The 16,748-nt window shown below is 43.7% G+C and overlaps 1 protein-coding gene across 6 annotated transcripts in view; it reads left to right on the plus strand.

Moving 5' to 3' along the window:
- Nucleotides 1-16,748, plus strand: part of TNC (tenascin C) — a 72,784-nt gene that overhangs the window by 24,714 nt on the left and 31,322 nt on the right. For all 6 annotated transcript variants that reach the window (XM_075772200.1, XM_075772201.1, XM_010305069.2 and 3 more), the window contains exons 2-10: nt 442-1,034; nt 1,986-3,299; nt 4,162-4,425; nt 5,272-5,387; nt 5,477-5,633; nt 6,238-6,507; nt 7,651-7,836; nt 8,583-8,672; nt 9,392-9,655. In XM_075772200.1, coding sequence (XP_075628315.1) covers nt 572-1,034; nt 1,986-3,299; nt 4,162-4,425; nt 5,272-5,387; nt 5,477-5,633; nt 6,238-6,507; nt 7,651-7,836; nt 8,583-8,672; nt 9,392-9,655 — 3,124 coding nt within the window. In that variant the 5' untranslated portion in view covers nt 442-571. The remainder of the gene's footprint in view (nt 1-441; nt 1,035-1,985; nt 3,300-4,161; nt 4,426-5,271; nt 5,388-5,476; nt 5,634-6,237; nt 6,508-7,650; nt 7,837-8,582; nt 8,673-9,391; nt 9,656-16,748) is intronic.

The raw sequence follows: 16,748 nt of genomic DNA on the forward strand, positions 1-16,748 counted from the left end.
TTCAATAACCTTCAGGCAGTGGACTAATGGATGAAGGGAATACAGACTTTCAACATTAGTTGAATCGTAACAGAACGTGCATTCATTTTACTTACCTGTCTGAAAGTAGTGTTTTCAATTGAGATGAGACTCAGCAGGCTGGTTTGCCCTGGTTGTCTGCCTGAGGCAGTTAAACCTTCCATACTCCACTACACTTGCTAAAATTGGAAATAATAGTAGCTTCCTTCAAAATTCACAAACACACTGAGATCCTGGAAAACAAAGTAATGCACTGTTACTACGTGTAAGAGCAAGCTCAGCAGCTTGGGTGAAGTGAGGTTGTACAGTGAGGAGGACCCCAGCCATGTTTTTTAAGGATGCCAGCACGCATTCAGTGTCATGGGCCTTTTGTTGGGTGGTGTAGCTGCAGTTCATCCCTTACACTGCTCCTTCTTCTTTTAGGGAACAAGTGGGCCAGGAAAGGAAAGGATATCCAGCTTGGTTTGAACTGGCTCTCCAATTTATGCTCCAGACTACAAAGGCCAAACATATATAAGACTCCATCAGCTTTGAAAAGGAACTGAGCAGCGCAATGGGACTCCCCACCCAGGTTTTGGCCTGTGCGATCTTAGCTTTGCTGTACCAGCATGTCAATGGTGGACTCATCAAGCGAATTATCCGGCAGAAGCGGGAGACTGGGCTAAATGTGACCTTGCCAGAGGATAATCAGCCTGTAGTTTTTAACCATGTCTACAACATTAAGTTGCCTGTTGGCTCCCTTTGCTCTGTGGACCTGGATACAGCGAGCGGTGATGCAGACCTGAAGGCGGAAATTGAACCCGTCAAGAATTACGAGGAGCACACGGTGAATGAGGAGAACCAGATTGTCTTCACGCACCGCATTAACATTCCCCGCCGGGCTTGTGGCTGTGCAGCTGCCCCAGACATTAAGGATCTGCTGAGCAGACTAGAGGAGCTGGAGGGGCTGGTATCCTCCCTACGGGAGCAGTGTGCCAGCGGGGCTGGATGCTGTCCTAATTCCCAGGCAGTAGAAGGTGAGGCAGACTGGGGAGCTGCTCTTGGGGAAATTCTTGTGCTGGCTGTAGATCTTGTTTAGAGCAGATATTCAAATCTGTTTCAAGAATGAGTAAAAGCCAACCTTGTTAAATTTGAAACGTAATCAAAACTGGGAATGTATTTGGCCAGCTTGTAAGATACACTCATTCACAATTTTGCAGTTTTATGAACCTGTGGGTCAGAAGTCTGCCTGGGCTGCTTTGTAGCTGTGGCATTGAGCATGTACGGCACTTGGGCATGGTGACAATCTGTGTCGGAGTTAAGATTAAAACTCATGCAGTGCAAGCTCTTGGCTCCACGTTTTGTCCCCTTGACTAAGCTGCCAATGTAACCGTTTTTGTTTCCAAGTTCTCTTTAATAGAGACCAATAAAAATACAGCAGGACATAAGGCAACAGACAGACAGAAATAGAGAAGGGGGAAATAGGTATCCTTCCAGCTGTTTTTTAAACTGAGGTAAGAGATTGGTAACACACGAGAGAAAACACAGGTCTTCTCAGTATTAACCTGTCCCTCTGACCACAGGGCCGGTCTCGCAGTTGATGATACGGCATGCGGCCTGGCTTTTTATATTCTAGAGTGAATTGGTGAATAATGCTTCATGGTGCATGCCCTAGTGAAGTAGTCAGGGAAGCTGCTCAGACACTGGAAGAGGGATTTTGAGAAGGGCAGAGGAATCCAGCATGTTCATTTACCAAGTAGTTGGCAGGGGTTCTTCCCTAGCATTAGTGCGAATTAAAGCATTCCTGGTAAACTAAATCTCACTAGAGAAAGGAGGAGGACTTATCATTTAAAAGCTTTAGTGATTCTGAAAATTATGTCCTGCAGGGAGCTGGGAAAATCAGACCCCTTTTTGGTTGTGTGTGCCACACTGGCTTAACACATCCCAGAGCCAAGGGGAGTAATGGGTTTTCTGCGTCCTTGCTACAGGTCGCCTGGACACAACACCCTATTGCAGTGGACATGGCAACTACAGCATCGACATCTGTGGCTGCATTTGTGAGCCTGGCTGGAAAGGCCCCAACTGCTCCGAACTGGACTGCCCGCGCAACTGCTTCAACCGGGGCCTCTGCGTCCAGGGTAAATGCATCTGCAACGAAGGCTTCACCGGTGAGGACTGCAGCCAGGCCACCTGCCCGTCTGACTGTAACGACCAAGGCAAGTGCGTGGATGGGGTTTGCGTGTGCTTTGAGGGGTACACAGGCACAGACTGCAGCGAAGAGCTCTGCTCCCAGGGGTGCGGTGTGCATGGGAGGTGCGTGAGCGGCCAGTGTGTGTGCGACGAGGGCTTCACCGGCGAGGACTGCAGTGAGCCCCTCTGCCCCAACAACTGCCATAACCGTGGGCGCTGTGTGGACAACGAGTGCGTCTGCAATGAAGGCTACACTGGTGAGGACTGCAGCGAGCTCATCTGCCCCAATGACTGCTTTGACCGTGGGCGCTGCGTCAACGGGACCTGCTTCTGCGAAGAGGGCTTCACCGGGGAGGACTGCGGGGAGCTGACCTGCCCTAACAACTGCAATGGCAACGGGCGCTGCGAGAACGGGCTGTGCGTCTGCTACGAGGGCTTCGTGGGGGATGACTGCAGTGAGAAGAGGTGCCCAAAGGACTGCCACAACCGTGGGCGCTGCGTGGGCGGGCGCTGCATCTGCCACGAGGGTTACCTGGGCGAGGACTGTGGGGAGCTGCGGTGCCCCAACGACTGTCACAACCGTGGGCGCTGTGTCAACGGGCAGTGCGTGTGCCACGAAGGATTCATTGGGGAGGACTGCGGGGAGTTACGGTGCCCCAATGACTGCAGCAACCGTGGGCGCTGTGTTAATGGGCAGTGCGTGTGCCACGAGGGATTCACCGGGGACAGCTGCGGTGAGCTGCGATGCCCCAACGATTGCAACAACCGTGGACTCTGTGTCAATGGGCAGTGCATGTGTGACGAGGGGTTCACAGGGGAGGACTGTGGGGAGCTGCGGTGCCCTGAAGACTGCCACAACCGCGGGCGCTGCGTGGAGGGGCGCTGTGAGTGTGACAATGGCTTCACGGGGGCGGACTGCGGCGAGCTGTCCTGCCCCAATGACTGCCACCAGCGCGGGCGCTGCATCGACGGGCGCTGCGTGTGCCATGAGGGCTTCACGGGGGAGGACTGCCGTGAACAGTCCTGCCCCAATGACTGCAACAACGCGGGCCGCTGCATCGACGGACGGTGTGTCTGTGAGGATGGTTACATGGGGGACGACTGCTCCAATGGTATGTTGCATATATATATTTATTTGAAAACTCCCCTTGATTTTATATATATATGTGTATGTTAGAGCTGACAAAAGCTTAGAGTAAAATCATGGAACCAGTTGTAGTGGAAACTTAGCTATAAAGCCACATGCTTAGTTTCCCAGTACCACTGACTCTATGGAAATTGATAGAAAATTTTGGCAGCTAGATAATGACAGGCATTACACTATAAAGGAGGTAGTTTTCTTTAGTAGATCCCAGGGGAGAAATTTTGGAACTGAGATCTTTGTAGAGTAATCAAAGAGTACTTTGGGGTAGGGAACATTATAAAAGACAATAAATACCCTTGAAAAGAAATTCCCATTTTTCACCTCCTCCTTCTGGAAGACTTCCAAGCCACATTTTGTGCTCTTGTGCCTGCAAATGTGGAGTAATCTATTGAAAGTATTTACAAAAATAATCATGTTTTATTTTACCTTGGAAAACCTGTGCAATTCTGTGTATCCAAACCCTGAGACTTCCAGCCTTAAAATCATGTGTTGCTGGCGGTTGAATTAAACATCTGAATCCCGAGGGACCCAGCTATAGTAGTCTTGTGCAGTAGCCATGAGAGGAGGAGCTGGAACACAGTCAGCCATAGGTTGTGTGCAAGTGTATGAGTAGAAATTGGCCCATGACTGTTAGAAATGTCTGTAGTTTTCATCAGCTGAACATTCCTTTCTTCAAGTGGCTAATTTGTGTGACATGGCTTCCCCATTCCCTGTTTGTTAGATGATTCTTATAAACTGCTCATGGGAAAATGTGAAACTGGGTAAGTTGTTATTTTCTGAGCCTGGAAAACTTCTTATAAGTTTTTTTTTTTGGTTTTTCCCCTTCCTAGTGTCTCCTCCAACTGAACTGACTGTGACAAACATAACAGATAAAACTGTAAATTTGGAATGGAAGCACGAGAATCTCGTCAATGAGTACCTCATCACCTATGTCCCTACCAGCAGCGGTGGCTTAGATATGCAGTTCACCGTTCCAGGAAACCAGACAGCTGCCACTATTCATGAACTGGAGCCAGGTGTAGAATACTTTATCCGAGTCTTTGCAATCCTTAAAAACAAGAAGAGCATTCCAGTCAGTGCCAGGGTAGCAACATGTGAGTTTAATATTCCCTGTATTCATTCTTTTGTCTGTTCCGTAGTATGTATTTATTTGCATCCCTTTTTTAGGATATTATTTCTTTTGTGTTTTCTGTTTTCAATTCATCTTGTGTTCTGGACAAAGCCAGCCTTCTGCACTTTCATTTGCTATTCTTTTCCAATACCAATGACTGTCTGAAAAGTACAGCTCACTAGCCTTCTGCTCTCTGCAGTGCCTCCCAATGAATATCATGGGGTCTTCATAATTTAAGACCCTTGGCTTCTTCGTAATAAGGTACATTTTTAAAATCTGGTAATGCTTCCTGAAAATATAAAAACGTAGCAGCGTATACAAGAGCAATATGAAATCACTTGGATTCAAACTGTTTTGACTAAAATGGAGGTTATATTTATTTTGCATCTCCAGTGTGTTCTGCCACAACTTACTTTCTATCTGCCTGTCTGCTCATTTGTTGTTCATCTTCCTTTTTGTATTGTGCACACCACAGTAATATCTAAACATCCCAGCCTTAAAAGATGCTCTTTGACCTCTGTCACTGTGCTCATTTTTAGAGGCCTGGGGCAGGATTCGTCTTACCTAACTTCAATGTCCACACTAGGCTTCTTTCAAGAGGGCAAAAAAAGAGATTTCTAGGGCAAAATTCATTTTACTCTAAGGTGACATCTAAAAGAGGTCAGAGGAATGTCTCTCCATAGACACTGGCTGTGAAGAGGGTTTAAACATCTCAGATGCAGATACCTACATGGCAGATATTTATAGTGGTGGAAAGATGTCCCACCCCCAGTGCCCTATTTATGGGAACTTGTTGCTCATGTAATGATATCCTGTTTTTCTGTCACAGATCTGCCTGCTCCAGAAGGTCTGAAATTCAAATCTGTTAGAGAAACGTCTGTCCAGGTGGAGTGGGATCCTCTGAACTTTTCATTTGATGGCTGGGAGCTGGTCTTCCGTAATATGGTAAGGAAGCAGTGTTTCTTGTATGGAGGCCATATATGGATCCTGGATTTTTTTATATTTATACTAACTGATTGTTCCATGTGTTACAGAAAAAGGATGATAATGGAGATATAACCAGCAGCTTGAAAAGGCCAGAGACATCTTATATGCAGCCGGGTTTGGCACCAGGGCAACAGTATAATGTATCCCTCCATATAGTGAAAAACAATACCAGAGGACCAGGACTATCCAAAGTGATAACCACAAGTAAGCACAACCTGCATTTGCTGTAGTGCCACCAATAAAACAACTGCTGTTTGGGGTAGCCTAGGGAGTTTTTAAACAAAAAGAAAGCCAAACTCTGTACTGTAAATTGACAGGGAGGGAAAAGGAAGTAGTAGAGCTGCCAATGAAGAATACATGAGGAGAAATTAATTCCTTTCCAGATCACCTGTTTGAAGAGGAAAGGAAATTTATGTTTAACTAGAAGGGTAGCAAGCAGTATGCAGTTTTATTCTTTTTAAAAATGTACATCAACAGGAACTAGAATTTCTTTCATGCTGGTGATATTTGCATGAAGAAATTATTTAAAGGAGAGTTTCTGTTTTGTGGATGGAGAGTCTTTTAGGGTTCCTGCGTGTCTTTCCTTTGGAAGCTTCTGATAATGGATTTTGATGAATTTGCTTCTGATGAATTGACTCCATTTGGCACTTTCTTCTACAACTATAAAAAGTAAAGGAAGAAAGTAAATGAAAAGTTTCAGGTGGTAGATGCCACTCATTTTAATTTTGGTCTGAATCAGCAATTAAAAGCACAAGAATATGGCAAGATTTCTTTAAAAAAACCCCACCTTTTAATCTCTTCATAACAGAGCTTGATGCCCCTAGCCAGATTGAGGCAAAAGATGTCACAGACAGCACAGCTCTCATCACGTGGTCCAAACCCTTGGCTGAAATTGAAGGCATAGAGCTCACTTATGGCCCCAAGGATATTCCAGGGGACAGGACAACCATCGACCTCTCTGAAGATGAAAACCAATATTCTATTGGAAACCTGAGGCCACACACAGAGTATGAAGTGACACTCATCTCTCGTCGAGGGGACATGGAAAGCGACCCCATGAAAGAAGTGTTTGTCACAGGTAAGAGGCTTGGATACCAATCCAAACTTCTGGGAGGGTAATGCAGTCACCATCAATCTTCCTGTGCTATTTGCATCATGTTGCTTGAGTTGATAGTTACAGCACCAACACAGAATCAGCACTCTTACAGAAGTACATGAAAATGGAGAATGTTTTCTGTGCCTTTTATACCTTACTGGCTCAACAAAATATTTAGACACACCCCCCCCCCAAGTATGTATTTTGAAAATGGGAATTACATTATTAAGTCACTTAGAAGCTTTTCCTCATCATACCCTAAATCTCTACTTCAGGAAACAAATTCTTCTGGATTACTTGCCTCTCTGCTGAGCTAAATATCTTCCATGGTTCCTATTCCATCTAAGACCTTATTCCTCTTTGTCTAAATGCGTACCAGATTAGCAGAGAACTTTGCTTTTTTTTCCTCCTCCAGTTCTGCAAATGTTTTCTGTTATGCTTTTATAAATTTACTTTTCTCCTTAGTGATGCTGGGAATGCCTTGTGGAAGTGTGGGTTCTTTAGCACGTTATCGGGGTTTGATGCATTAAGGGAGCTGAGTAAACAGTGCATAAAGAAATAGCTTCCTTTTCATCCCAAAATGTAGTTGTTCATTCAGAGCAGGATTTAAGTCTACTATAGGTATGAACAGTGAAAGCCCACTGAATTTCTACATACTATTCACCTTTTGTTTTGAGATTTAGAGTTCCTTTCAGCCATGATTGCAAGATATATACTGAACAGAAGTTCTGAAGATAATAAATTCTTTTTTTCTTAGCAGCCTTTTTCCTTTTGAAAGGTCTGTTATTTATAAAGGAAAAAACAGTATTTTCATCCAAATATGTTTTTCCACAAGCCTATTTTGTAATAAAAAATCACTAAAATTGAAAATGTTTTTTTTGTCTCAGGAGATAAAAGTTGAATTTCTTCCACTGATTTTTTTCCCAAAGCTAGTGAACTCTCCACTTCATGCTAAAAGAAATCTGCTTGATGTGGTCAAGAACATAGTGGTATCATGTGAGACGAAACTTAACTTCAGCTTTATGGATCATTTCACCTTCTAAATGTACTGTCATAAGAGACTGCTGTCATAAGAGAATTATTCCTATTTAATTATTTATTTATGTATTGGTCGATTGATTACAGACTTGGATGCTCCAAGAAACCTGAAGCGGGTATCACAGACAGACAATAGCATTACTTTGGAGTGGAAGAACAGCCATGCAAATATTGATAACTATCGAATTAAGTTTGCTCCCATCTCTGGTGGAGACCACGCTGAGATCACAGTGCCAAAGGGCAACCAAGCAACAACCAGAGCTACACTCACAGGTAGGGGAATGGAGAGACTGTTGTTAATGTCATGCTGCTGCCATCGCCCTAGAGCGCAGTCGTGCATTGAAAAAATGTCCTTTTGGTCACTATACATAAGAGACACAAGCAGAGGTTACGCGTTTTGAGTGCAAGCAATTAAATTAAAATACGCGTGATATATATTTACACACCTGCAGATGGGTAACTAGCCAACAGAAGGTGTGTAGCCATTTCACTTTCATGTGCATTTCTGAATCCCACGAGTCAGTTCCCTGAGTTCTAGGTAACTATGCCTTTGTGGAGATGGCTTCACATCCCCGAGTTCAGAAGGCTTTTGCAAGTGCTGGGGATGGTATTTACTGATGCCTGTCTGCAACTTTTCTGTGTGTTTGCAAGTTGCCTTACCAGCCTGCAAGGCTAGGTTGTGGTACTTTCTCCATGTCATATGGATGTCAAGCTGCTTTTCTTTGGCAGAAGTAGCTATACTGCAAGCTCTTGAAAGTAGAAACTATCTCTAGTTACGCATTTGCACAGTGTCCAAAATGCAATCTCAGTCAGACATAATCTTTATCCTTTGTCATGTACATGAAAAAAGATTTATTAACATCAGATCAGCTGGAGGGTCAACTGAAACCTTGATTCTCTGCATATACAGGAAAGCATGTGTCTTACCTTGCATACACATTCAGGCTTCCTTATTTAAACAAATGCCTGTAGGCGTATTCCATGGGCAGGAACTCATACTTCTTTTCCTCATCTCTTAGGTTTGAGGCCTGGAACTGAATATGGCATTGGAGTGACAGCAGTGAGACAGGACAGGGAAAGTGCTCCTGCTACCATTAATGCTGGCACTGGTGAGTAGTTTTGATCCTCCTTTGTGCTCTGGAGGAAGCAGCAAGTCAGGTGCAGCCAGTTTGATGTTTCTTTCCTTTCCAAGTAATTCTGTAAGAAATATTTTAGAAAGTTCTTGATTTCTTTTTGGTACCAATGGGACATTTCCCCTCAAGAGAAAGAAAAAAAACATTTCCCCAAAGATCTTGACCTCTGAATCTGGCTTTCTTTTCCTGTATGAGGATCTCCTAATGCTCTGGGAGTTTCATCTCCAGGTGAGCTCCTGATTGGTAACTATGCTTACACTGATTACTCTGCCCATCCTCTAATTGTGATGGCTTCTGTCCGGAATGGCGGTTATGGCCAGAAGATTGATCTGACAAAGAGTGCAGCCTCAGTGGTTGCAATAGTCCTGACTGCCCTTCAAATCCAGGATTTTTCTCTCAATATCCCCCATTGCCCCGCTGAATTCTCTGAAGGCTTAAATTCTGCCTTTCCTTCATGCAGTGCCTGCTTAAGTGAGAGCAAGTGGGGGAAATTTGTTCTAATGTGGTTTGTCTGTAAAAGAGAACATCATCCTCTACCTATATCAAGCAACAGGGCTTCAAAAGCTCCAAAAGGTCGATAAGACATTGAGCCATTGCTAAACACCCAGTATAGATGTTGCTTTGTCTACAAATGCCTGAAAAACTGTCCCAAGGCAGTTCAGAGACACCTCAACTTTGATTTTTTTAACCTGCAGATCTTGATAACCCCAAGGACTTGGAAGTCAGTGATCCCACTGAAACCACCGTATCCCTTCGCTGGAGAAGACCAGTGGCCAAGTTTGATCGTTATCGCCTCGTTTACGTTAGCCCTTCAGGAAAGAAGAATGAAGTGGAGATCCCCGTAGACAGCACCTCTTTTATCCTGCGAGGGTTGGAGGCAGGGACAGAATACACCATTAGTCTGGTGGCGGAGAAAGGCAGACACAAAAGCAAACCCACAACTGTCAAGGGTTCTACTGGTGAGTAACAGCTTTTTATGAGTGCCATGCACCAGGTCAGGGGTATTATTTAAAAACATCAACTGCCTGCAGAGCAGACTTAGCTCTGTCTAGCATGATAGACTGAACTGAGGGAATAGCTGTGTACTTCCCAACTTACTGTGTTTAGCTCCATGTTCTCAATGATTTCTTGCATATCCTTTGAGAAGACTGACAAGGTACGCAGCTATTTGTCCTGCAGGAAATGCAGACCTCATCCTTTGCTTTAAATGAGTCTGGTATTTTGTGCATTATGTCTTATAACTTGTTTTGTTTTCTACAGCCAAAAACTGAGAGGAAGAGCAACCACAATGTATTTCACATTACTTATTCCTGCCTAATGAATTCTCTTCACAGCATGCTTCCACCTGTTATGCTTCAGCAGAGTCAACAGGGCTCTGATGTTGCCCTTTTTCAGTTTTCTCATCCAAAAGGGAGAAAGGCTTCTGCCACAAATCTGGTCACAGTCACCATTTCCATTCGATACCATGACTGTTACATTTGTCTACAAAGAAGGGATCTATTTCTACCATCTTCATTCGTACAAACCATTCTACTTAACCAGTATCAGTGGACTACTTATTGGATAAGGTTTTGTTCTTTGTGAAACACTTTGACCCAAAATTTGTTGCATACAGAATTATATCTCGGTGTAGAACACAAGTAAGTCCTGAATCTTCAGGTGCCTTCAGGCTAAATCCTGTGAGGCAAAGCCTTAACTGCTGTAAGCAAGCAGAGACAGTGACATTAGAATCAACTGGGCTACAATTGCTGTCCTTAGCGGATATCAAGGTGTTTATGCTTTTCTTCCCAAAGACCATCTATGAGGTAAACACATGCCAGAAGTTGTGGATTTTACAAATTAATAACTATAAAGCTTAACTGATCAAAACTGGTTTCATACTCCCTGGTAGTGTTCATGCCAGCAGAACCTCTGAATACGCTATAGAATCAAGTAATCCAGTACAGCAGAGAGTTACACGGTAAGGTGTAAACTACAGAAAACCACCAGTACTGAATTACTTGTTTGATGCATAAGTCAGGTCTGTGTCCAATGTAGGAAAAGAATGAGGAAGCTTCGAGGCATACACATACACAAGGAAGCTGAAGGTTTATGTGGCAGGAGCGAGCAGGCTTTGATTTGTCCAAAGTTATCTGTTTCTCCATCTGCCTGAACGCTGAGTGGTCTCGAAGTATGCGTAGATGGTGAAAAGGCAGAAACAACATGCTGTGGAATTTCACAGTCTGGTCTTTCCAGTACTGACTTCCAAGGTCTCACAAGGTGGCTTCTTTTTCCTGGTTTGGTTTTGGTGTTTTTTTATAAATGCATTCATCTGCCCAGTGTATTTGTTTTAAGTCTTTACTCAGAGCAGCCAGTAAACAAAGAGTTCTCTGCAGTGGGCTCCTTGGAAGCAACAGCAGTAGTTGATGTAACCTATCACTGTGACCTTTCTCCTGCGCAGGAATGGACTAATCCAAACACAGGAACATGGGGAGGCAGATATGCTCTGTCAGCCTGTGGGGTATAAGACAAGAGGTCTCTTCTTCAGTTTACTTTGTCATCCACCCTCAAGTCAGTCCTCTTTATCCATGTTCCCAGTATTTGGGAGGTCCTGAAGTCCTCAGGCTAAGCCAAACAAACTTGTTGTTTTACTCTCTCTTGCAGAGCTATGGGGCACCTCAGGTCCATTGCACTGCTGGAGAGAGTACTTGGAGCAACCAGGGACAGAGAGGAATGATTGAAGTGGAAAATGCCAGTAGCAAGGCTAGGACTGGACTAGCTCTTCTCGGTGGGTGGAGGAGACAGTCCTGCTGTTGAGGGGCATGTGCCATCCCTGCTGAACAGGGGAGCCAGGGACTGTGGAAGGGCTGAGAGTTTTTCTTTGCAGAGTTTCATTTGTTTCTCCAGATTACCAATTTTTCATCTTGTATTGTTCCCAGCCTCTTGATGGTTCAGTCAGGCTTCTCTGCCAGCAGGTATTCAGGAGTCTACCACACGCTATTTGTATTTGTTTGCATAATGAGTTTTCATCACTGAGATCAAAGCTTCTTTCAGCCCCAGAGCTCAAGATCTTCTGTTGGTGCCTCCTCTCCCCTCTCACATTCTTCCTGATATCTTTTTATGTATACCAACTCTCCACATACTGACAGCTGAAAGGTTCAGAGCTCATGAACCTCTAGCAAAGGACATGTCACAAAATCCTCCATAGTATAGGATGGCAGCCTTGTGTTACATCTGTCTCTTCATACGGATGAAGTGTAGCTCAAGTGACAAAGTTTTTTTAACTGATGTCCATGATTCTGCATTCAAGGGATGGTAAAGATTATAAAGTGAACAGTTTGCTAAATGTTATTTTGTTTTGCTGAAAAGGAAAGTCTGAATATTTCACACTGCCGTTTGCTTGTTTGTTTCTTTGTAGCTCTATATAGTCTAATCCTAATGCAGGCAATGACTCCTGGCCCAGAGGAGCTTTCTGCCTCTGGGAGCTTTCTTGCTCCAGAGGCCTCAGGGATACAGGAGGATGCACTTGAGGGACCTTGTGCTCTCGAGGGTAACAGACCACAGCTTTAGTGTCTCATGGTATGCGAATACAGGAGTCTACAGTAGTTTTGTGGTGGCGTACGAGGAAGTGTCATTGGCAGCTGGGCCCCCTGCAGAAACCTTCCCGCCCAGAGAATCCCTAGGTGCTGTGATTGACGGCCTCCAAGCTAACACTTCCTATAAACTCAAGGTGTATGGATTGGCTGGAGAACAGCGCTCTTCTCCTCTGGAAGCTGTGGCTACAACAGGTACCTCCTTTCTGTTATTAATGAAGGTATCACAAACTAGGGTACTGCTTATTTGTTAGAGGTCCCACCCAGCATTGCACTAAGGTTTTGATTTAGAACCACTTCAGAAACCAAAGAAAATGAGCCATTTTACTAGTTGGAGGGACCTTTCTGGCAGCATGTCTTGAGAATGTTACACCAGATTAACAACTAATCTGTAGGGTGAGCACGTAACCCAGCTCTGAGGAAGCCAAGCAGTCAGACTGCAGCTTTGTTCTTTCTTGCTCTGGTTCTGGAACCCTGCCTGCATTGCACAATGTGGGTCCTAGAGGAGGACAGATGGTAATACATCAGGCATGAGCAGCCTGTGGAGATAAATGAGTGGACATTAGAGAAACCAAGCGCCTACCTCAAATTCCTCTGCTGAAGGACCCAGATTGTGCAGCAACTGCTGATGAATCGTGGATGTGATACTGTCTTGCCTCTGGAAATGAGTTGCACATAGGAGCATGGCTTGGAGAAGTAACTTTTCCATTCTGTTGAAGGTTTTTAAGAAGATTTATGCTGTTTACCAAAGACCTTTGTCTGTGCTGTGCGTCAGTCCCTCTTCCTCTCCTGGCTTCTACTAGTCTTAGATTACACCACCTTTTTTTATACAAACTCAAAGAAACATCAGGAGGAATAATTAGGTGAGCCAGGTCAATGGGAAACTACAGTGCTGACCACTGGGAAAATAATTTTGCCAGTAAAGATTGTCCATTTCTTCAGCTGATTCCTCTGCTAAGACTACCTGGAACCTGACTTCAGTATGAGGATTTTTAGTGGTAGCTACTGTAGTATTTCTGACCTGTGATATACCGCAATGCTTTCTTTATGAAATTCAGAGCTGCTGGGCACTGTAAGCCCAGTTTAATCAGCTGGTTGAGAGAGGGGAAAGCCATTTAGCCAAAGGCGTCTGAAAAGAATATAAATACCTTGGTAGGCCATCATGTCTTACTGTGTGCTTGAGTTGATGAGAGACTCCGCAGTGAAACTGGCTGATAGTCCCTCTTGGAAAATAATCTAAAATCCAAGAGACAGAAGCAAGAAATAATACAGAATACTGTTTGCTCCATCCCAAGTAACTGGAGAAATGTCCTGGCAGGACATTAACATTCTTTTTAGTAAAATTGCCAGTGAAGCATTACAATGGAATTCCTCAAAAGGCCAGCAACAGCAGTATAGACATATTCAGGCCATATTCAGCCTGAAGATTTTACTAAGAGAATGATATTGAGAAGTATTCCAGTCTAAGAAAGAGTGTGCATCTGTTGTCCATCCACTTTCCCTTCCACATAGCTTTCAGCTCTTTGGCATCTACTATTCATTCATCTTACTACCATGAATCATTCTATCTGGCTGTCACCCACTTACCTAGGGCTCCGAGAGCTCTCTTTCTCTTCTCCCCATCTATTCCTCTAGTTGCTAAGTCACGTGTTTTACCTCCGTTGGTCTTGTTATCCTACAGTTTGATTGTTTTCCAGATTTTCTGTTATAGTATTCTATCTGTCAAACAATGAACACTGATACTGTCTGTGGCACCAGAGTATTTGTCATGTATTACTATCATTTTCATGTATTCATATAATTTTCATTTTTCTATCTGTTGTATGTTTGTACACAAAGCTTAATGGACTTAATGTGGGGTATATGTGTGTTTATATGTGTGTGTAAAGGGTAGACCACTCTTTCTCGTCCACAAATTCATTTGTGCAGTCAAGTCATTAAACCCAAGGTAATATTCAGAATTAGGTCATGAAAAAAATCAGAGGTAATATAACTGCATATAATCACATATGCTCCATGAGACAATTTGTACGTGGCAACCTCCCATGTCATTGTCAGAGCTGGCACAATAAAATTAACCCACTTGTGACAACAAAATTCTGAATGAAAATGCCAATTAGGTGGTTGGTCCCTCAGTTTTTGTATAATGCAGTTGAACTGTTGCTGTATTTCCCGTTCAGATTAGAGAAACCAAGTCCTTGTGTGGTCATACTGTAACTGGCAGGAAGCTGGGAGAAATGACAGTAGGACCGGTTAAGTAAAATGAGGGAAAATGAGAAGCCAATTTTGACTAATATTACACAGGGTTTTCTCAGGCATCCCCAGTATATCAGGAGCGTAATGCCAGCCTGTTTTTTTTCTTTTTCCCTTGTGTTTTTGGATGTTTTGTCCTAGGTTTCCAATTCAGGGTGGATGGCAGTTTCCAAGTGGGACCATCCACAGCATGGAGCTATAGATGTGTAATGCACTGCTGCCCTTTCCTCCCCACTGGTCTGTTCACTCTATGCATGTCTTCTGCAGAAATACTCCACAGTAAAACCCAGCTACCACTATGCATGCTAAGCAGACAACCTTAAGGCTGACCAAGTACCAGTGCACTTGCTTGATGCCAGTTTTTTGCCTGTTCCCAGAATAGGAAAGAGCTGGTTGGCATCGAGGTGTGCACAAGCAGCTGAGAGTCACAGAAGGCTAACGGTGCCATGCTGCATGTCCTCCTGCTTTGTTACATGAGCTCAGTAACCCTGGTGCAGTCAGGTATTTCTGATGCTCCGTCTGCTGAGAAAGAGGGATTTATGCCAGGGTTACCATTGCAGGTATGCTGGTGTGGTGACAACATGCTTGTCCTCGGGTTGCACCATAAGCATAGGTAGGGCCTGGTTCGGATCATGTGCTGGGGTCACTTAAGGAGGGCCCTTACCTGAGTCAAGAATATCAATGATATATGTAAATATAAATGTTTGCCTCACAGGCTTCTCTCCTTCCTGGAGGTGAGCAGAAAACAATGCTTCTACATCTGTATTAGTCCTGAGAGTATATTTTCAAGATAACATTTCTGCATTTATTTTAAAACATTTTTAATTGATTTTTCTCCTCTGAAACCTTTTTTTTTTTCTGATACATGTGTGAATTTGGAGACAGATACTGAATCCTGAGTATGTATTTGTGCTGATCTGATTGATGGTAGTAGATGACTTGCGCTCTCTTAATTGAATGCAAGTGGAGCATGAAACCAAGGCAGTCCTTGAGGTGTGAAATAATGTGGTTTTCCACTAATGAGGAGATAATTCTGCATGTCAGAAAAATCACCTGCCTGTTGCCTTGCAGCTGTGATCAGAAACACATTCTCTGTGATCTCCACAGTTCTCAGATTTTCAGAATCTGACTGTACTACAAGGTATGTTCACAGATCATTCAGCATGTTGAAGGCCAAGTCTTTTTCCCTTCCATTCCTTTGAATCTCTTTAAAGAAAGATTGCTCAAGTTCTTTCTGTCTTGGTTTTTAGGTAAGGCTGTGTATCCCCCTGTCTTTTTTGAAAATTCTGCATGTATCCAGATGGATAACTCCTCCAAGTCTGTTTTTGATTGGCTAGGATGAGATTTAGCATGCTTCTGCTGTGGCTGATTTCTGAGGCTGGATCTGAATACGTTTGCAATATTTGGCATGCATTCCACTTATGGTTTGTGACATGCTGTAGTAAAGATAAAAGGCATGTTTGAGACTTTGGGTTCAAATCCTCACCGATGTAAATTAGCGAGCTTCTTTGAAGGTAGTTGAAGTGTACGGATTTACATTAACTGAGGATGTGCCCATTTCTCTGCTGGAAGCATTTCAGCTCATCTCTGTGTTTAATGGTTGTTGCTCTGGATCTGGTAGTTAGTGTGGTTGTGGGAGAACCATGTTGTGCTTGGTGATGCTGCCTTTGCTTGTGGCCTGGATTCAGTCTCCAAAAAAGAAGTACCCATCTGTTTTCTCTGTTCTTAGAATTCTTTAACGCAAAGCACACAAACCGGTTTGTAGCAGATGTTAGCTGTCTTTTGGTATATTTGGGGGTTTATTATCAGGAAATTTTAACTTGTAATTTACCTCTGTTTAGCACATCTAGTCACAACACCTGGAGACTCAAACAGTGAAACATCATTTAATCCTACCAGCCCTGCACCTACAGAGCTAAGTTATTTAACAACCCCCAGCACTGATTCTCATGCTCTGCTTTTGGTGCCCACTGACCTTCCCATCTCAGAAGCCACTGGTGCTCTTCATGATCTTAATATAACACACAGGACTTTCAGTAGTTTCACCCTGTCTTGGGCAGCACAGGATGAGGTATTTGATCAGTTCTTTATCACTCTGAAAGACCTGTCCAGTTTAAACAGAACACAGGAAATCTTTTTGCCGGGAAACCATCGAGAAACAGAAATTACCAATCTCACAGCTGGCACACAATACCAGATTAACCTCCATGGAAGCACTCAAGGTCAG

This window comes from Balearica regulorum, chromosome 20, assembly GCF_011004875.1.
Source record: "Balearica regulorum gibbericeps isolate bBalReg1 chromosome 20, bBalReg1.pri, whole genome shotgun sequence".
Lineage (NCBI taxonomy): Eukaryota > Metazoa > Chordata > Aves > Gruiformes > Gruidae > Balearica > Balearica regulorum.